The sequence below is a fragment of the Aethina tumida genome, chromosome 7 (assembly GCF_024364675.1).
Source record: "Aethina tumida isolate Nest 87 chromosome 7, icAetTumi1.1, whole genome shotgun sequence".
Taxonomy (NCBI): Eukaryota; Metazoa; Arthropoda; class Insecta; order Coleoptera; family Nitidulidae; genus Aethina; species Aethina tumida.
This window is the reverse complement of record NC_065441.1, coordinates 17,223,429-17,246,659: the sequence shown is the minus strand read 5'-3', so window position 1 is coordinate 17,246,659 and position 23,231 is coordinate 17,223,429. Positions and strand designations below refer to the sequence as shown.

The following is a 23,231-nucleotide window of genomic DNA, read 5'->3' as shown; positions in this document are numbered from 1 at the left end:
TAAAATAAAAAATCATAGCAAGAAAAAACAAATACAATTTAAAAACATTTACCTCGTAAAATTTTGCTCATAGAACATCGATTATCCCCAGAGTTAAGACTTGGAATATATACTGGAGGATGTTCTCCATCAGTGGCATCGTCGGTAGGACCAACATAAATAACAGTGTCAGCAGACAAGTCACTACTGGAAGGATCCGGCTCGCTGCTGGTGCCCGTAGTTCTAGTTGCTTCCTCCCCAGAACTTCCGCCTGACCCATTCCCAGTTCCAGCCGATACAAATTTAATTCTCCTTCGCCTCATCCTGTGAATCCTCGAAGCTAATTGTACGGTTGTTAGAGTGTCCGTGTAGTTTTGTGCGTGGGGTGACACGTGGACAATCATGGCCGCGTGACACGTTAAAGAACTGAGACAATCCTTAAGTAAATGCGTTAGCTTGTGTTCTTTGTATGGCAGATGTTTTTGGCCATTGAAAATGGCCAGCAAAACATTGCCTACTCCTGAAAGCGGGATTCCACCACCCGTTTTACCCCGTTCCGAGTTTCCCAAGTCGATAAGGTGGAGTCTACTGCGACCACCAGCAACTGCAAAAATTTTCTATGTTAATTCATATTATTAAGGCACTGATTTTAGTTTCAATACGAACGTTTTCAAATAGAAAATAAAAATATACGGGAAGACTACAATGTTGCAGGAAACGTATAAAGTGTTCATGAGAACAGTGTGAGCAAACGGGACCGGTAAATAAATTAAACCACTCCTTTGGTCCTGCGGACCTTGATCCTTTGTGGATTCAACGCTGGGGGCTGTGTTTGTCCCTAAACTGAGTTATCCTGATGCACAAACAGACCGGGGAACGGAAGGATACATTTTTCTTACAATTAGCTGAAATGCGTCCTGTGTTAATTTACACGATGCAGGGACGTAATGGATCTAAGAAAGAATTAGTTTCAGGATAGGTAATGTAATTATTGGACAATTTTCTAAAGGAAAATCTTTGATTACTATCGGGAAAAATAGAAATATGAGTAAAATGTTACACTGGACATTTAAATTAATAAATAAAAGACTTTCTAGATCCCGTCCGAATATCATTAGAAAAGTTCCCTTTTAAAAATATTTTAAAGATTTGAACTCATAAAACGTTTAAATAGAGATTACCGAAAAGAGTGGGAAATTTAAAAAAATCTTGTGTAATTGGGAACAATCATTATACAGGCCGAATTTATGATAATTGGATTTCTTATCATTTTCCTGTCTCCTTTAAGTATCGCTTACTCCCAGCGCGGGAAACCGGGAGAAAGATATCGCCTCGACCGTCTTAAACTTTAACCGTGTTATCTGCATTTTTTTCGGCCTGAAAAATTGTTTCGCCCACCCCAAGGGCCAACAACTTTATATCCTTATCGAATTCCCGGTTATAAGTTTCTTATTTACCTGTGTTTGGTAGGTTCATACGAATTAATGAAACTTTCATTTATTCCCTTTACAATTCGCAACAAAAGTTTTACGACAAATTTAATTAAAAATACACAAAACTATTCGTACCTCCTCCTTTCCCGGCAACACTGTACTGATACACGTGCAGGGTGAACAGCAGGTGGGAATCCCTGAAATCCTCGCGAGACTGGGCGCTTTGGGCGGCCGCCCCGGATCGGCACTCGACAGCCGCGTCTAGGTAGTGTGCCGCTTTTTCGGCTGTGGGCACACGAAGCTCACAGTGCGGAGGATGATTCCCGAACAAAGGATCATCCCGTAGGTAAACTCCGGGAGACTGTTCTGAATCTGAAAAAATGGACAAAATAAACATTACCTCGTGTTCTATAAACCTGTATAATTTAATATGAACATAATAAATAGTTTATAAATTTAATAGAGCGATTAAATTTTGATTTACGTTGAGATTTTGAAACGTGAATGCAAGGAGTAGGTAAGGAGGACGAGCCAAGCTCTAAAGTAATAAATGGGGGAACGGGCAACAACTATAATTACTAAATTAATTAAAACTAATCTGTCATAAATTCCAGCTGTACAGTACTTACAATGAAATCATAAACTTAATAGAAATTTAACAGTGGATAATACCGCAGCTGGATTATGGGTATTATACTAGAATTTAGTTACTTGGAAACTTAAGGAGACACACTCTTCAGCGAGATTCAACTTTAAAACAAGGAGAATATGATTTTCGTATTTTATAAGACCCAATCAATACATAACCTTGTTAAAAAGACAAATAAAGAACATTTGTTGAATTTATAATGGTTTAGGCGCTTTTTCATAATAATACCAAGGAACAAAATAACAAGGTCTAATTAATGATTTCCTGTCAGTGAGGAGAATTTTTCATTGAAAATAAGTCCAGTTTTACGCGTTGCATGTGATGTTATGTGAAATGAATTTTAACAGTAAACAGAGAGATGGTTATCTTGCTTTTGTATTAAATTACTGACGGATATGCTGCATAGTTTTTCGAAGTTGGTTGCAGTACATTTTCTGCGGAAAATTAATACCACTGTCAACAAACATCAGCCCGAACATGGAAAGAACCGACAAAGAAAATATATTTAATACTGTGGAAAATCGCAGTGGAAATTAATCGCTTTTGTAATTATTTCTTTACAGTACAAATGTGCTTTGTATGATGTTTTCTGTGTGGCTTTATGATATGGAATTATAAATGCGTATGCGAACGATATCATGTAATGTTTGATAACCGTAATTATTATTTTTAATGAACGTATGCGTAACAAAATCCGTCGAGGTTCGAAACAAACGTGTGAAATAACTGTGTGCAACACAGGAGCACAGAGAAAGATCGGCTTGCAACGAACGCAAAGCGCCAGATTGAGTATACGAGCACAACAGTGCGGCGATCTCCGTTTGAAATATCAATCCGCGCTCCAAACAATAGACAATTGAATGTGGAAGTATGTTTTCCGTATTTGTGAGTAAATGTTGCGGAGGCGGCGGGCGTTAGTGATATGGATTACTCCCCCATGGCTGTCGGATCCGTGTCTGCGTCGAGGTTGTCTGTGGTGCGGTGTCTTTTCCTCCGCAACGCGACCGGTTACCTCCGACTATGATGGATTGAGCGGCGGCGCGCGTGCGATGCCTCATACATCATTTTACCTTTTGTTTATGTTTAATCTTTTCCCAGATATGCTCGTACAAATTTCAGATGTGTAAGCCGACGTCCGGAAACAACGGGATACACTACACGCCCCTCATAAAACACACAAACACAGACATTTCAAACGGAAATTAATGACACCAGTTTACAGATTTTGAAAAGTTTTCTCTACACTAAAAGAGGCATTTTTATGGTAATTTGCTAGACAAACTTTTTAAAACACTATTCTTAATTATAAATTAATGGATGTGTAATGAAAATTATTTTTTCTTCTATTTTTAACTTGATTTTTGTGTCCAATAACTGAAATAAAATCAAATTTAAATTTAGCATAAGTTTAATCTATTTTATGACCCGGTTTTTTCTAGACAATCTGTGAGACTGTATCCACTGAATATTATATTTATACTATAAGTGATAAAGTTCTCATTGAATGCTTCAGTGTTTTTTGCTCGTTATGTTTGTATTTAATTTCATAAAACATAAAAGATAACAGTGACACGTACCGGTAAATTCAATATCGCCAGGCTCTTGCATTAACCGGCTTTCAATGTTTGTAATCACTTCAAAGTAAAGAAAACTTCTGATCAAAGAGTCCTTATTTTAAAGATTTATCAAAGTTAAAGAAGGATCAGGTAAGATTGAAAACTTATTTCCATGAGGCAGTGTGCTGCAAACATCTTTCACACGGCAAATATGTAATTCAGGATTTCAAAGTCAATTTCGTAAATTTATTACTGCGAGTACATCTCATAAAGCAAGTATTTCCTATTTATTTTTCAACTGTACGCTACATCTCGAATATCCGGAACATTTGTATGCATTTCCGATTTTTGGGTTAAATTAAATCAACATCTGTTCGGAATCTTCCCGAAAATATCTTATTAGTGTAGACATGATCTTGGGTGGAAGTTTAGTAGGTGCTCTTACATATTGTCACAAGCGAGAAACGCCGGTCGACAGCTGTGTTTTATCGCGATAATATTGGAACTTTCCAACTTGCACGGATTCGCATCGGGCCCTTTTTTTCTGATGAAAAATTGCGCGTTCGTATTAATAAAGTTACCAGAAATAAAATCTAATTAAAATTCTTTTGCGGAGCGCGCGAAAAAATCTCAGGATATTTCTAAGGGCCGGTGGATTTGTAATTAATTATTCCCCTTAACGCAGACTCGGTTCGTCATTATATTAAATATCATTTTGAGAGTAATTTAATTAAAACGCTAAAAAGTTATTTGGATAATTAAGCGGCTTTTCATAATAAGGTTAATATGTTGAAATGTGTGATAATTATATTAATTAGGAGGAAATTTCGACTGCTCAAACGCCAATTTGCTTAATGAACGTGCGGTGGCGACAATTAAGTTTCAGCTTAGTTTTCGGTTCATTGTTTACAAATATAATTGGATTTTTAATTCCAATATCAACAGAAACTACAACAGATTTTAATTTTTATTCATCACAAATACGTAAAGATGCGAGGGTTGCTACTAAACTTTTGAGATATGAGAATATGAATATAATATAGTTACATCAAGTCTGATTTTGGCACCTTCAAGTTTGATGCTTTTAATGGTGAATATACGTGTATTCACAATATTTTGTCATACGAATGCTGTTTGTGTGTCACTGATACTCGAAACATTAGTTTTGGCCAAAAAACATCGATGCTGTGCGTGAACTGATATCGTAGGATCATTATGAGATTGAGAATTAGTTCCACTCGCATACGTCTAATTAAACATGAATATTTGAATGTTAAACAGGGTTGTGTTGAAGAAATTGAATCGTGGTGTCTTGGAAAACATCTATAAGGTTATGGACAGACGACAAAGGGGACATTAACTCGAAATAAACATCAAAACATCAATCAAGGGTGTTGATGCATTTATATCTCATATTCTAGATTAGCAGAAAGTAGAGCAACTTTCTTAAAATTCAAATTTTACAATTACCTAGTTAAACAATAAAAAAATAAAGAGTTTAATTTTACTGATGATTATTTGTTTTGGGTTGGCAAAAAGTAGAGCAGCAGAGAGTAATTCGTATTTTAATTAATTCTACACTAATATATTGTAAAATTCCCATTATTATTATTAATAACTTCCAAACACCTTTTTTTCATGGAAAGCAATAGATAGTTAATAATACTTGGATCCATATTTTGCCAGGCCACCTGCAGAACCATGAATAAATCTTGCTGATTACTATACTCTTCGTGTCTTATTTTGTTGTTCACTATCTCCTATAAGTTTTCAATGGAGTTTAGATCGGGAAATTGAGAGGGCCAATTCATAATATTAATTTTTTCCCTTAAAAGCCACTGCTTCAAATATTTTGAACGATCCATGATACCCTCTATTCAAAGGGAGGACCCATTCCAAAACCCGAAAAGCAACCCTATACTATTACCGACTTGTTGCCGTGTTTAACAGTGAGTATGGTATACTTTTGGTTAAACTTTTCAAGAATAGATTACCTTACATATAAAATTTTGACCTAATCACTCCAGACCACTCGGACCAGTAAAAGGGAACTGGTAAACTCAACTCTGGCTCGTTTGTTCTTCTCTGATAGTAGTGTTTTTTTGTTTAGCCTTCTCGCATGAAGACCCCCTTGTAATAATTTATCTGTTACGGTACTTGAAGAAACATTAATTCCAAGTTGTGTCTCAAGTAGACCTTTTATTTTGCTGGAACTGAGGAAAGGTTCTTTTTTGGAGTAGAATAAAATTTGTTTATTCTGAAATCTATTGATTTTTCTTGGTCCAGTTTTATTTTTTCCTTTCACCTAACCAAATCTTGAAAGTTGTAGTAAAACACATTTTGCATATACAGGGCAATTTATATATTTTTAAAGTTACTTTACTTTCTGCCAATACTGTACTTCAATCGAAGTACTTCCAAAATTGTTTCAAATGCATGCAAAAGTCTTCACGAAGAATATTTTAAGAAAATGTAAATCTTTTTTCGATTACAAATATGTTTTTACTTGTCTATCTCAAAACTTATAAAAGTAAACAGTTGTGAAAAGAATAAAACGAATAATTGTAAATAGAGCAGTTGCTTACGATGCTGAAAGAGAACAAACAAGGTCTGTTAAGCTGAAAAATGCAGATTCGTTTATACAAAAAAGGAATATATCGGCTTACCATTGGAATATCCCGCCAATAAGTCCCTCAGCTGGTTGGTAGGACCGCACACCTCCACCGCGGAGACTCGCACTGAAAACCTAGCGCCAGTCTTTTGTTTTTGTTCATTTATTCCTTTGAACAGCCACGAAATCGCACAGGGGATGATCCCCAAGGTATTTGCATTATCCGGCATGCCGAGCATTGTGTACGATTTGCCTGCGAAAAGAATGGAAAAAAAGAATGCATGAAACAACTCAATCGCCACAATACAATGCGCTTGTTTGCACTTGTTATCGTTACTGGAAGCGATGGCTTTCGTTCCGCCGGTATAATGAAGGGGAAGTGCAACCAAGATGCGTATCTGTTCCGTTCTCCAATTCGCTAGTTTTCCGGATAGTTTTTTTTATCCGTTTTAATTGTTTACAGCGCAGCCTTGTCCGGAGGGGACTGCACTGTCGGGAAATGTAATTTCGGGTAGCATTAAACCATCTTTATTTGCCCGTCTTTATCGATCCTTCAAATGAAACCACCGCGATGCAATTCCATTTTACTTAACTCGTGCAACTATTTTCAACTTGTACGTATGATTTTGCATAATTTTATTAAGTGTTCGTGCAGTTCAAAGTTTCCTAAATGATTTTTGCATTAAGGAAATTAAAAAGATCTTATTACATTAGCGGAAAATATACTGGTATTGGATTCGAAGAACTTTTAACTCGTTATCATGTTGAATCTAACCAATTCATCAGCAACTGCATAATGCAGCCTCAAGCACTTGATATCACCAATTACCTCCGTCAGATTGAATGAGAAGAATTAATTAATCTCATTATTTAAAGCGAATTAATTACTTTGTCGGGGTTTCGGCCGTTGACGCGACGGAGAAATATTAATCTTTGTCTATTTAAGTTCGAGAGGCAATTATCAGGCATCGTCGTTACTGTTTTTCAATTAGCGAATCGAGATGATCGCAGCCAGGCACTGTTTACACGTCTAATTAGCTGAAAATTAGCTCGGAGCGCGCCCAATCGGGAAGTTTGTCTCCATCACTCATCGCTGATTATCGCGGGTGTTTGACTGGAAATTATGAGGAATTAATCTTTCACTTAAGATTATCTCGAATAAATTAGATGCCTTTGACAGCATTTTATTTTTACCCGTTTGATAAAATTTTGTGGCGTTTCACTTCAGAGAAATGAACGGTGTGAAAGCAAATGAAAAATGTAAATATAGTTAGAGATTGTTATTCAGATTGGAGGTATCTGCATTACATTGTATGCACATCGTGATGGATTGGTACACGTCATTTTTATTATGTGGATGACATCAAGATACATGGACTCGTATATGGGAATGCAAACCGAATGATTGGCTGTAACATGTCATCTCCATTTTATCCGCATGATAAAACCCGTTATTATTTTTAAAAATCCGCAGAACAAAATATGTTGCATTGTACGCAATAAATTATAGACAATGGACAAATTTGCATATTGTAATATATTGAAACGTTTCGATGTAGCAAAATTGTTGTTCATGAACACGTTAAATAACTTGCGTGAGGCATGAATATGGCACCCTGGGGTCCAATTATAGAATCAAATGTTCACATCAACAACAGTCCCAAGTTCGGCGCTACATTCGACACGTTATTCATACTGGAAATACATTAAATTATCATTGACTATCTGTTTGTTAATGTTACCGCTCAATTTAATATTTACAAGTCACCCACAACCACCACTTCATCGCACGACCTCGATTACACACACCAATTAAACGGTGCCCGAAAACCTAATTGATTTTTAACGCACTAATCAAACAGCTAGGTACCCAACAAAACATTTTACGCTGAAAAACATCTAAAAGTGGGGCCCCCAACATGAAAAATTTAAAACGCGAACAGTACATATTGAGTTACAATGCGAGAGCGTTGGCCAGGAGACACGTAAAAAATTTGCAATTTGATGAAACTTTTTATTCCGTAACGCAATGTATGCATACAAAATAACTGGGAACTGTAGTGTATTGGATTCGCCATTTTTGCCCGGGTCCCCGATAAGCCTCCTAATCCCGCTTCCGAATAAATACTTCGCCTATAAAGGAAGATATCCTTCGGAGGATTAAGGATATTTTCTAAATCGTCCTTAAAAGCTGAGAAACAGACCCTTTGTCGATGTCGTTAAATTTAGATTATAATACTTTTTACTTAATTTACTTCGTTCGCTCTATTATGTCGTTCCTTAATAGATTTATCTTTTCGACTACATAAATTTCAATTTAAATTTTTTGCCACGGAAAAATACGTTTGACAATTAATGTAAATGTTAGTTTAGTCTGTAAGCTACGTTAATCTAGAACAGAATTTCATTGTTTGACTTATAACATTAGGTGTAGATATTTACTCCATCTACACAGTATTTTAAATATGTTCCTATTGGGTTACTCCACCGAAATTAATTCATTATTAAGGTAAATCTGAATAAACGTTTACACATTAGAGAAATATTCGCTGGTGCACGAATAACTCAACAAACTGACAATACGGTCGTAGTAGCAGTATGTTGTGTATTAGACAAAAGGGACTCAGTATATTATCCAAATACTCCTGGTGAATGTCTCAACACCCAAACTTACAAAATTAGAAGACAAATACCGCAAGTTCTGCACTGTACTACACATAAACTAATTAGCTTTCTACATACGTACTGGTTCGTCTCAACGTGCAGAAAATCCATATTGTGAACCCTCTCCCGTGCCGCATATTTCATAAAGAAAATTTATTTGACAAGACCCTTCTGTTTCGCGAATGACACCGCGGGATGCTGATTTTCCTCGGTGGAGAGGCGAAGACGATGCGACAGCGGCACGTTAGCATAGAAATGGGTTATTATTCGGTGTTATCCAGCAGGAGTGGAATCCTGCCGACGCTCACTTAAATCTGGTTACTGCCTACTAACTGGGTATACTACACCCATAAAATCTATACATCTTTGCTAATACCTTTTTAGAGGATAAAGACTTTGTTTAGGGAAACTGCACTTGTTTCAACTTTCAACATGTCACATATTTTCATTTGGCTCAGAATATTATTTGAATATGTGTATAAGCTCCTTACAATATATAGTAGACACAAACTCCTCTTCGGGAAAGAGCAGACTTGGTTTTGGAATTGCTGTACTTATTCAAAGTTTCGTAACTTTCATTTCACTTTATTTAAGTCGCGACATATTGACAAATTAAGCACAATGTTGCACTTTGTTCAATTCTCGGGTGATAAAGATGGTTTATATTGTTTTATTTCGGGGTATTTAAACTAAAATATCTTACCTAATCCAGCATGCCCGAAGCAAAAGAGACAGCCATCAGTTCCATTAATAACGGCGTGAATAACGTCTGTCAGGGCACTGGAGCAAATTTCAGTCTGAAAAAGGATTTAAAAATATTACTAGCAAATAATTAATCTCGTCTGAGTTTTATAAAAAACAAAGCTTATCAAGATTGTGTCTAAAAGTCAAATCGATTGAGTGAAGAGACAATTCAATTTTAGATTTTAGTACGCGCAGGTTACTATCAAAATTCTCATCAGACGATGTTATCCTTAATGCAATGTGAGTTCGTGTGTTTTCAAGAAAAGAAAACCTGGTTGAATTTGTGCAAGTTGCTGATGATTACTTAGATATCGAAGTTGCATTCACGACACTTTTGTAAAATGTATAAAGTGAATTTTGCTATCAAAAAAAGAATAAATTTAAACGAATGTTTTAAAGTTATGGGCTAAAATAAGTATGTATTAATAAAATTAAATCCCCAAGTAAGATCGTTTCTATGTAAATGTCTCGCCAGAATAAATAATTCGATAATAAAAAATCAACAGAAAAAGCTGGATAAAACAAAACGACAGCATTGTCGGCAAGTTTCCAGTTAATGAATGCAATTGCAGCGGGTAATTTATCAGTTGTTTTCAGAAGTGGCGCACACCTCTCGAGTCCGAGTCGCCCCATAGTTAAAACAAGGGCAGGAGAGAGAGTGGGCCTCTCTACCCGGCAACCCGAGATGGGAGAACCAATCAACCTGCAGGGGGAGCACAAATGTAAAAGTCGTGTTCAATCTTTTTTAAGATTTCTTTGCATTTCTTTAAGTGTTTCAACCGTTGAGACATATATCTCCTCGGGCATTTTTACCCCAACCCGAATAAATTCGATATAATGGGGTAGATTACCATTTACACTCAAATCTAGAGTTTCCCTCTGTCGTTATTTATTTTATTTTTTCGCCTGTTATGGGAAATGGTGCACATGGAGGCAAACAAGGATCATCGTGCACATTATTTACCTGTGAATCGTCTTGGGAGAAAACGGCATCGAATGCGAACATTTTGGGTGCAGCGACTCCAACTCTCCGGTCCTCCGGAGTGGATCCATTGCAAACCGATGGATCTATCAGAGTCAGCTGTTTCTTCCGTTTGTCCAGGCTGAAGAAGCTATTCGAACCGCCCGACTCTGAATTGTGACCCGTGCTCGAAACACGCAACATAACTTTGACCTGCAAAAAATAAATCTTATTAGAAACAATGTGATATTTCAAAGAAAAAATGGAAACACGTTATAAACAGTTGTTCGGAGGCTTGAAACATATAATTATCGCGAACACGAATATAATTAGGTTGTGTGAAAACGATCGTATCAACATCGGGTCTGATGCATGTTTTCCGAGATTGTTAGCTAAACCACCCGCTAGCTTAAGTCTAATAAATCCATCAAGCGAAAACCGGTGTCGACAACACGGTATCCTGGAAAATCTCTAAATTTCTGAATTTCCACCGATTTTCCTTCGGTCTCGGTCCCGACGGCCACAAATCACGTCGATACATTAGGGATTAAACGTGAAAATAAATGGCCCGCTAATCGGCGCATATCAAACTCCCAAATTTACATGCGACGCATCACAAACATCTATTTTTTGGGTTTGATTATTTGCGTGCATTTTTTAAATAGCTCAACGACAAAAATATGGTTTTACAAGTAGTTTAACCACCATTTCCGTTCTGCGGACGTAAAATCGAAACCTCTCCACTGACTTCGATCAAAAGTCGTTTCGCCATCAGTCAGAACACACACGTCCTGCTGAAAATATTCGTGAAATATATATTTCAGTTTGAACGGGCGAAAGATAAGGGAGTGCGACGGGATCGTGTCGAAAGAAGGGCTCATAAAATATGGAGTAGATGCAGAGCGTGACAAGCGGCTCGAAGAAGAACCAGCCACGCTGATTTGAAAGATCGATTCGACGACGGAAATTGGGTTTGTAGATTGTGGAGATAGCGCGAAATTCCAGTTATACATCTGCCGTGATCGCCCGAAATATACGAGCCTAATATCATTTGCCAAAGACGATCCTCCACCCCGGTCACACGCTCAACCCTCTTCTTTTTGTAATGTTGTAAAGGGTTTAAATTTTCAAAGAGAACATTCTTTAGTTGTTACATGAATTAAATATCGAGTTGTGTCGTGGCAATCGTTAATTATCATCATGTGAGCGAAGAGTAAGAAAGCTGGCCTCAATAACAAAGCTCATAACTTCCTGCACACAGTCGGACTTCCTGCACATTAATCACGACCATTCCGCGTATTGCATATAATTCGAAAAAGAAACACATGATATATGAACACGAATTCCAGCGGAATTTCAATAAATCAAACGGACGAAAATTAATCAGTACCGAAAAGTCGGACGGACCTCTTCCGAGGTAGCCAATAAATAACAAAGAAACGTGTGCGAACACCGAAAAAAACAAGTCAAAACGATATTATTTGTGTTAGAAAAAATATTGTGGACATAAATCACTTTGGCAACAAGCAATTTTGACTATGATTGAAACTCTGTTAAGTAGATAAATGGTTTTTCGAGTTTAAATGGGAAAGTCGCAAAAGGGAAAAAGGAAGGAAACGCCAAAAGCACAATTCGGTGTAAAAGTGCTGCCGTTTCGCAGGAAAAATAAAGATTAATTTATACAATTTCGTCTTTTGTAGAATTATTTTTAAATTAAACTGCCTTATTGAATGTTCCAAATTGATGGCTGCGACTTTAAGATAGAACGCCATTCAAATCAGCCTAGATTACGCCCATTCAAAGACCTAATTATAATTTGAAATTTCCTTCAGGTATTCCTTAAATCTACATAAAATTTTATTTGGTTATTAATTATGCGCATCCAATTTCCAACAACTGCCAGTCACTCTAGTTATCTCACTTGTATCATACAACTAGATGGAAATTAAAGTGTTTAAACTACTTTTCGTTACATATATTCATTTTTAAGATGTTTTAAAAAACACGGAGTAAAATGAAGTGTTTTGTTGCCGTTACAATTTTATATTTTGTAGTACGGAACAGTAACATGTGTTGTATTGTTTTCCAAGTATTTGTAACGCAGTTATTCGTTGCAGTAAAATTCCTATTCCGGATTCCACTAAGCCCCACGTGCAGCCAAATATTAAAAATGTCTTTGTTTTATGATACGAGTTTTTTTATAAAAAGGAATATAAAATATTGGTAGGTGAATGTTTCACGTCGTACACAGTGCCCGACTTTAATACAGTCCCGGTTTTATTGCCGACATATTGCCAGTATCAATTTTATAGTTATTGCTATTGATCGAGTTTTATTTCAAAATTTAATGCGCACCCATTTCTTGCGTTCCCATCCGAGCCAAATTTACTGAATTTTCGATGAAACTTTCGAAATTACGATCCCTAAATTGGATCCGTTCGATTTCAAGGGTTTTATATAAAATTCGGGTGGAATTTATTATTGCAGTGTACGAGGTGCCAGAAAGATGAGATTTAACTTTTATGGCTCTTTTATTAACGAATCGTTTTAATGTCGTATCTTCTGGCATACGGAACGGTCATAAAACGGGCTGGATTCAATTCTGATTTTAACTTTTCTGGGACATAAATTAATATTAATGCGTACAACAGTTTAACACAGACTAATTCTTATACTTTCAATTCAATTTTTAAAGTTAAAGAGAAATATAATTTTAAATGATTGAGGTATCTTTCCGGTAATAATAACTTTCAGATATATCTAAAATATAAATATTTTACTACCCTTTTGTTGGGACTCATTCTTCTCGTTGCTAACAGTAAATCTGTTGAGATCTAGTTATTTGTCACAGATAAAAAAATACATACACAGCTATTACATTTACATAAATTTGTAGCTATTTGATTACACTGGTATACAAGGTTTAGGACTGGAGCCACAAAAACTGTGTTTATAATTAATTTGGTGCGCTGAATTTGAATCTGTAACTGATTTTTCTCATGTCAGATTGGCAAAATATAACAGTTTCACGAATTAGAGTCCAGCAATAATCTCCCAGCATCCCAAAATCCTTGAATAATTTCTTTCAACTTTCATCAAATCTTGATGTGCACGTTCTTCTTGTTCATTACATCCGGGTTTTGTAGGAAAAAGTAAAAGTGTGAATGCAAAAAATGCTTTTTAAAATATCATTAATGCACCTAATCCACAATAATTTTTCAACAATTCAGTAACAATTTGCGTTAGTTCTTATTTCAAAGAAAATCATATACGGTGCTTTTGAAAAATTGCCAATTTGTAGATTTTTTCTCCAATAAACATTGTGAAAAATAATCATCATTCAATAACTTCCTAATCTAAGGGCCAACAAATATGCCTTCTTTAATTTTAGTTTACAAAATTTTAGGAACAGTTAGAAGTAACATTATCTTTATTCAGAGACTTGACAAAGTTTTATATGCAGTGGTGGAATCATTTGGATGGTTTAAATGAAATATTTTATTTTTCAGAATAATACTCTGTTCTTTGTGTGTGGCATAAAAATAACTATAGCAGACCACAATTTTAAACACAAATTTGAATTATACTCTCCCAAATTACTTTTACAGTTAATTTTTTTTAATTTGTAGACCAGTGTTGTCAATGTAGGCTTTCAGAGTCTTACAATATTTGAATAACATGTTGTGTTCCAAATATATATTTTATTTTATTTGTACAGCGAAGTTTGTTGTTTTATAGTGCATTAAAATTAATGTTAATTAGCAAAAGGAATGTATTTGTGTATTTTTATGGTTTTTAAATGTTTTTAAAATTTGTGTTTATTTATGGTAGAACATGTCATTTTTCATTCCTATTTTACTATAATATAATTAAACTTTAAGATTAAATCTAACTGATTAAATTGCATATCTTTCATTTAAATTTTGATTTCAATTTTACTTTACCTCATCACCCACTTTAGTTTATTTAGTTAACTTTTACATCGCCTTATTTTTTTACTTCAGTTCCGCAGTTCCAGAATAAAATTCCGACGGAACAGGTCTGTTTTTCCCCGAAATCGATTAATTAACATTAGGGCGCCAGCACAGGAATCCACTAGGTGAATATTTCATCATGATCGCGCATCGACAAGTCAATTTCCATCAGCTCGGGGCTGTCACTTGTCAAATATCACGTCTGGTACATGCCACGTCTCAGGTTTAACTTTAATCGCGGCTCGACGATCGTTCAGACCTGGCGGGGGCGAATATTCTTATTTCATTACGGTTTAAGTTTTGGGGCCCGCAAGGTTTTATCGGGTGCGGTTACCGTCCCTCGCCTCGCGCATTTTTGATCTCTCGATTTTTCGACCCTAAACTAAGTTATGAACACCGGGCTCGGTTTAAACGCGCCGCTGATTAATTAAAATCGCTAATGAATTAAGTTGCCGCCCGGATTTTATGGGATATTTACAAATTTTGTTAAAGGGAAACTCAATTTGGGATCGTTTATTTTTTAAACCGTTTCACACCACCGTTCCAGGATCTGCAATAATAATTTTGAATGAATAAAATAAATTAGGTCAGTTTTGTCAGTTTCCGTCAGTCTTTTATGGAGCAAAACTTATTTGTTTTATTTATTGAACTATTTTTCTATAAAGGCGACCACACGAAATCTCCAAAACAAAATTAGCATCAACATGCGAACTTATCATGAATCAAGATAGTTTATATGTGGCGCATGGCAATATTTTGGCATTGTTTAAGACCGCTTTCGACTAATATGGGAAAATTCCCGATCAAAAACCGATATCTTTATGACCTAGTAGAATTTTCTTTGGTTCGAGCCATGCAATTCGGGGTGGGAATAAAAATCGGCCACAGTATCTGTATAGATGTCTAGGCTTTCCATACAATGCCGACCAATAATACAACAAAAGACCTCGGAACGGTCATCAGAATCATATTATGGTTCTGATTTCCATCTCGACACGTGACCTGCCTCGAAATGACCAGAACGCCGCATGCTTTATATTCGGTCGTATATACGGATACATTTTTCTTATGGCGGAGGAAATCGTGTAAGTTTCCACGTAAATGGTGAAGTATTAAGAAAATGATTTCGGTAGATTTATCGGGGGCGTTAAATACGAAAATGCGTGCCTTGCACGTTTAAAATCATCCCCAACTTCGCTAATAACACCCTGTCACCGTTTCATATCGATGTGTTGTTTTTTCAGTCACCGATTGTTAGACAAGTGATTTATCACTCGACAATGAAAAAGTTAGTTACCATATTCCACCCATGCATTTCATCAATGCAGTCTAGCTCCCGTCAAAAGGTATTTTCATAAATCCAATATCCCCAAACAAAATTACATTTGCATAATCTTCCGTTTACATTTAGGCCCGCCCGTTTCTTCTCCAATCGACTGTGTTCGAGGCACATCTCCCCCAAATTGAGTCGCATACAAAAACAAACCGCAATTGAAAATACAACGGGACGCGAGATTTATACGTGCGGCATGTACTCTTATTTATTTTCGATTTTTATTGCCCCCTCGATCGCAATATACGATATGTCTTGTTCGATTCCTTATTTATGGCGGATGCCAAACCGGCGGAGTTTATTTGATACGCTCCCGTTTATAAATTTTAACGGGGATACAATAAGTGCCATATATTCTATTAAAACTGCACATCTGGATGGTGCAACAGTGGTAGCAGAGCCAATCATGCAACCAGATCATGAAACGGAAATGATTATGCGGTCACATCAAATTTAATACGTACCGGGAATATTGATAGGGATTAATTATTAGCTTCAAACGTCAAGATGGCTAAATGAAAGTATGTTTATTTAATATTGTGAAATTTGTAACCCCCAGCTACACCTATGTGATTTATATGCAAATAATTAAAAAACATGCTGATTTAATCATATAATCATATAATATCATCACAAAAAGGAAAGCTCAAACATCGGCTTAATTTATACAGTTTTGTGTTCGTGTCGTTTTCAATTTACCCAGATATAAACAAAAAACATTGTTTTCATGATACGAATAGTCATTTTATTTAAATGGCGCCTAACGAGACTTTTTTGCAAAATTAATGACCTGTTGTACATAAATCAAGTTTTGCAAGTATTTACAAGAAAATCTTATCGCTCTTGAAACGCATGAAGCGACCTTTTAATGTGTTTTTCTTTTTTGAAGCTGAAACGCGACAGAAAACGCTTCGGAAGCGGCCAGTATTGATTTTCAACAGGTTTGCATAAAAACATTAGGGCCAACTAACTTCGTGCCTCTAATTGTGTATTAGATTAATGGCACCGTTATGCAATATTGAAATTTGACACGACATAGCTGACCTACTACACTCTGATTGTACTATTTTTGTTTTCAGTTAAACAGATCATCTACTGGACAGGTTCCAATTACGTTACTCTATTTGTACATTTCCAGTTTTCTGTTTCGAATGAAGTTTATTTAAACTGTTTTACTTTCAAATTGGCTACAAATATTTTAACTGAAATAAAATACAACACTTTGCTCAAAAACACCAATTCAGTTTTAAGCATCAGTGAAGTAACTTTTGAAAGAGATAAAAAGTGATAATTAAACTACCCAACTTGTTTTATGATAAGACGGCTAGTTTTACAAAAGATACCTGTTGATGAAAAAGAGCAAAAATTGCTCACTTAGTAATAGTTATCAAGTAGTCACAAAGAAAACACTGTTTAAGTGCTGAAACTATAAAAAATCGGTCCTTACCTACGAAGTTTTAATTTTATACTGGGCTCATAAAAAGTTATTTCCACTTCCTCGAACATCGCGGGACTTACGGGAACGGTCGACATTTTGTAGTAAAATGTAAGACGGGAATAAAATTAAAAAGAAATTTTTACGAGCAATCATGATTTCGCGAATGCCCGGACTGAAGGAAAAAAATGCACACAGTGGAGCCCGACAAAATAATACAATCTGAAACGACAAAGTCCATTAAATGTTTACGAGCAACTTACATGTAAGTGCGCTGCATCTATCTACACTTTTTAAGTAGAACATAAAATTGTTCAATCTAGATATGAAAATAAGAGGGGCTGGCAAAATGGGAAGGGAGAAAACTCATTTTTATGGTCCTCAATATTATCGTAACTAACTTTTAAAACGCATTTATACTTTGTGACGGATTCTTTCGGCTTTTTTGCGTTTTTACATTCAAGAATATTTATTTTCAAGCAAAAATTTAACGTTGTACTATTAAGTCTGAGCGTGATAACAAATTGTCTGGCACCGAAGATAAATGGAAGTGAAACAAACTAAAGAACTAACAACTAATTAACAGTTATGGCGAATAAATAGGAAGTTTTCTCAAGAAAATGAATTCTTTGTCCCCGAATAATATAAAGGTATCACAATTAGACCCCGAACGTCTGAGAACACTCTCCCTCCGAAGTTCCCGTTGTCTCTTCGCATGCTTGAAGAGTACAAGTCGACAGAAATAACTCATCCCAACTTCTCATTAAGATTAACGCAGTAAACATGTCAAAATGTCAAAACTAACGTCTGCCGAGTAGTTACTACAACTTCAAAGTTATTGTATTAGTTGAGGCCCTCGGCAGACCTGTTCAAATATAGCATACATATACCTCATTGTCGTTATATAATTTACCCATTTATTATTATAATTAAGTTTAATGGAATGTTTACAATTGAGATAATTATAAACGCCCCCTTTTAAGCGTCACTCATTCGCAGATATGTATCTAAGGTATTTTTAGGCAACCACTGATATACGTATCAACTGCACGTATTGTTAAATGGTCATGTCATCGTAAATATGGGTCATTTATGCATTTGACTGATTCCGGTGGGATCTGCATAAATTGCGGTCCTGCGAAATAATTTATAGTCTGTCCGTAGCCAATCAATGCTGCGTTGTGTTGCTTCATCAAACCTATTCCATGGCAAAAACATGAAGGAATTGTACCTTTTGATAATCTCCTTAATGGGATCAGATACAAAAAATGGTCGGGCGTCATATATAAATTCCTGCGGTGAAGAAGCGTTATCAGGAGTAATAAGTCGCGAACTTGAATAAATAATATCGTCATATAATAGATTGTAATAGGTGCAACCGCCCATATTGAAAATGTGACGGTTTTTTTCTTTACGAGTTGATTCCACGCACTTTTCAGATGGATTTAGATGGTCGGCGCACGCGACCCCCGTAGATTTACGCTGGCCTGCAACGCCAACGGCGCGATACACAACAAATGGATGCCGCCGGTGCGTTAACTTAATTCCGTTCAGGGGTTGATTTTTTAATATGTTCATTAACTGGTTTTTCTTGGTTCATGTGCGACGCTTAATTTCTGGATTAAAATGTTGTGGGAAGTATTAGCTGGATTTATTGCCGGCTCGGTATTACGGTGTCTATGACCTATTGTGCGGTTTTTAGCGCCGGCTATTAAATTGAATAAATTGCCGCCGCGCCGGCGAATATGCATAAACTGCAGTAAGTGTGTGTATTACACATTATTTAGGTGCATGTGATCCAGACGATAAAAAATGCACAGCAGATATTTTAAATCAGGTTGAAACAATCAAAGGTATTTAAGAAATCACACGGCCGATTTTTCGAAGGGGTGTTTATATTATTTTATCGTGATGAATCTCCAACATTATCGAAGCCGCAGGCATAGCGTGATATCCGCCCAACTTACAGCAATAATACAATTTTTCCGCATTTTCATTTATCTTCATGCCAGCGATATTTGCATGGGCTTGATTAATACGTTTCCTTCAAGTCCGACGCCGTACGCTGCCCCATGATTCTTTCTCGCTTATCTTTTTACAGATAAAAGTCACAAATTGGAAAACTTGCACGGCGTTGCGTTATTTATGAGAGTTCGCGATTTTTCCTAGCGAATAGTTCGGAACATATTATAATTAAGTCGAAGCACTGGCCAAAGTTTTATGTTTAAACTTTGCCATGAACAACTTTTAAATTGGCTAGGATTTTTTCGCGACTGTCCAACTTTTTCATATCATCTTTCTGGCATAAAACTGGGTCGTTTCATTAATACAATTGACTGTAACACGAAACGCGCTCGTTAATCAAACGACGATCAATACATCATCGGCTAAGCACCGCTAATGACAGAAAATCGTCCGGAAGACATCTTCAAACGCTTTGAACACGAAAAACTGCACATGACAAACGACGCGGCTCTCACAAACCGTACCACACGCGCGTCTCTCCTTTTTTATTGTCAAAACAACAGTTTAATAAGCCGAGTTAATTTTTATGAGCTTTGATTAGCCGCAGACAGTGTTTTAAATGCGTTAGCGCGATTCGTTGGTGAGTGGCTTTAAATAGATTTTATTTACGGCCCTCATTCCACCGAACAAATGGACTTTTAAAATCGTCGTGGCACCTTTTTACGTAATTTATTTGCCGTAACAAGCAATTTGTTCGCAGTTGCATATGGACCATAAATTACGGAATGTTCTTCAATGTGTACTCTGTAAATATTTGTGTATGGCATGAAAACATTTTTGCTTCTAAATATATTTAGTTGGTGTTTTGATGGTCGGTAAATAAACACATTTATTAAAAATGTGCGTTAAGAAAATACCTTAGATTAACATGATAGTGTTTATTAAATCTAGGATTTCGATTAAGTGGCTAATAAAATATAACGATTACGACTGGAACATTAATATAACAAAATTATTAGCTCGCATTAATGAACTCATATACCTCCAGCCGAGCCAGAACGTATTACATGTGTTTAATAATTCATATTTATTATTACAATAAACACAACTTAAACAAAACGAAGGAAAAACACTATTTATATATAATTACACGATATCGTGTGAGTATGCGAAGTTAATAACTTTTTAATGTAATGTGCGAATATCACGCCGTGACTCGTTCGAGAATTCAATCCCGAGATTGTTCTCATAAAGTCACTATACAAATGGGCATATATCTAATCATTGCTTTTTTAATTTTTATTGCACAGGGTGCTTTACAACTTCACCTAAGGCTCTTTTGAATATGACGTCTATTTTGTTACAAAAAATAATAAATAATAATAAAATTTCATCATAGAATGAGACAATTTTTAAGGGTTATACATTTTAAACATTTTTTAACCAAGTGTTTGTTATAATATATACTATTGTATATTCTACTGTCGACAAATTAATTAACTGTATAATAAGATAACTTTATTTAAATGGACTTACAACATGTAACACGTGTTATCTTGTTACATGATAGTCGAACAATTAAATTGTAATTAAATATAATTAACTACTACTGTGTCCAGAAAAATACTAGTCTATTTAAACTACGCAGATAGTTATTTTCGCCGAAATACTGAATGTTGAAAACGGTTTTCAGGGATTAAGCTTTATCAAAAATAACAACATTTGATTAGTACAAAATGTTCAAAGAATATAGATAACATGTTGAAGAGGGTCCACATTGATCCAATGTCAATTTACGTGGCAACACGTCAGTCAAATCAAGGAACTGGTACTTGCAAACCGTTGATTACCAATAAGAGACTTTGCTAATAATGTTGGCACATCAAGAGAATCAGTCAATACTATTTTCAAGGATGTTTAGGGCCTCAGACGCATCAAATCCCGATTGGTACCAAAAACACTGTAAGCTTTTCGTCAAAATTGCGACAAATGTCGTTTCACAACCTCCATATTCGCCTGATTTAGCTCTGTGTGACCTCTGGCTATTCCCTACAATTAAAAGACCGCTCCAGGCACATTGTTTTGAGTCGATTGAGGAGATAAAAGCTGAATTGAAGAAAATGTTGGAGGCCATTTTCGAAAATAACTATTTGGAGTGGAAATAATATTGGAATATTGGTGTATTGCATCGGATAGGAAGTACTTTGAAGGCGTTGAAATAGATTTGGCAGAATAAATAAGATTTTTACTTTATAATAAGATTTCAGGTATGTTTAGATAGACTAATGATTGTATACAAACTCTAATGCATAGTTACAGTATCGACAGAAAGAAGAGCAACTTTTTTAAAATTCAAATAATTTTTGTGTTGGCTATTCAAAAAAATATATATTAAAAATTAATTTCCCTTTATAAATTTTACAATTATATAGTTAACAATAAAAAATGAGTTTAATTTTACTTATGATTATTGGGCTTATTGGGATGGCAAAAAGTAGAGCAACTTATGCTACAAATAATTCGTAATTCGTATTTTAATTAATTCTACACTAATATATTGTAAAATTCCCATTATTATTAATAACTTCCACCTAACCTAACACCTTTTTTCATGGAAAGCAATTGATGGTCAATAATATTTGGATCCATATTTTGCCAGGCCTTCTGCAGAACCGTGAATAAATCTTGCTGACTTTTTGTGTCTTACTTTGTTTTTCACTATCTCTCATAAGTTTTCATTGGAATTTAGATCGGAAAATTAATATGATCAGCTCATAATATTAACTTTTTCCCTTAAAAGGAACAGCTGAAAATAATTTGTGTGTTGCTTTGGGTGATTATCTTGATGGAAATAATGTTTTATTGGTATATTTTGTTCTGAATACGGTACCATGTTGTTTCTAAATATTTGTTTATACATAAAACGATCCATGATACCCTCTATTCAAAGGTGAGGACCCATTCCAAATCCCGAAAACCAGTCCCATATCATTATCGACCTGTCGCCACGTTTAACAGTGAATATGGTAAACTTTGAGTTAAACCTTTCATGAATAGGTCATTTTACATATAAAATTCAATTCTAGCTTGCCTGTATTAATTATAAGTTGTATCTCAAGTAGACATAACCAAATCTTGAAAATTGTTGTAAAACACGCGTTATAATCGAGCGATATTGATTTTTCTCTCAAGATAATTTCTTTCCACGAGGCATTATATTAACTCAGTTTTCTTTAGTGTCTACTGTAAAACTAAACATTATTGAGATTAGTGATATTTAGTAAAAATTTACTCTACTTTTTGCCAGCTGAATATTTAATTTTTTGATTTGTTACTAACAGAATTATTTTTAATACAAGAAATATTCACCGATATGTTTGTATTCTGTCTGTTCATAAATGGTATAATTATATTAGATTTGCTTATATGGGGAGGTAGCAATTTATATATTATTTATATGTTGCTATACTTTCTGCCAATACTGTATATGCATATTTGATGACTGATGATAATTAAGTAGGGGAGGTTAATTTTAAAATTTGTTACATGTGTGCTTAAAATTTTGTTCTCCAAATTACGAATTAATTTCAAGTAAATATACAAAGTCCAACAAATTTAATCGTCGCCACAACGCGAATTCCACAGAAAATATATCTCGAAGCGGTAACAATCAATGAGCAGCAAAAAATGCGGACGGTAAAGTGCTGCACATTTAGAACTGAAAGCGTTGGAATTTTATTGGTATATGATTGTGTCTGGATGTGGATGCCGCAATCAACACTCTACGGGGTGGCATTTAATTCCTGGCCGGGAGCAGAAGGTGGCGTCGGACAAAACGGGGACGGAGAACACTTTAGCGAGAAACCGTGTCTGGACTGGGGTCCGGAGATATCATGTGCTGCCCCGGGACATATCCACTTGGTGATG

At 35.5% G+C, this 23,231-nt stretch overlaps 1 protein-coding gene across 1 annotated transcript in view; it reads right to left on the bottom strand.

Moving 5' to 3' along the window:
• The window catches only part of LOC109608946 (kinesin-like protein CG14535), a 131,794-nt gene that overhangs the window by 3,521 nt on the left and 105,042 nt on the right, over positions 1-23,231 (bottom strand). Inside the window, exons 6-10 of the mRNA XM_020025505.2 lie at positions 10,601-10,810; positions 9,596-9,689; positions 6,284-6,481; positions 1,548-1,784; positions 53-583 (exon numbers count right to left, since the gene is read on the bottom strand). Coding sequence (XP_019881064.2) covers positions 53-583; positions 1,548-1,784; positions 6,284-6,481; positions 9,596-9,689; positions 10,601-10,810 — 1,270 coding nt within the window. The remainder of the gene's footprint in view (positions 1-52; positions 584-1,547; positions 1,785-6,283; positions 6,482-9,595; positions 9,690-10,600; positions 10,811-23,231) is intronic.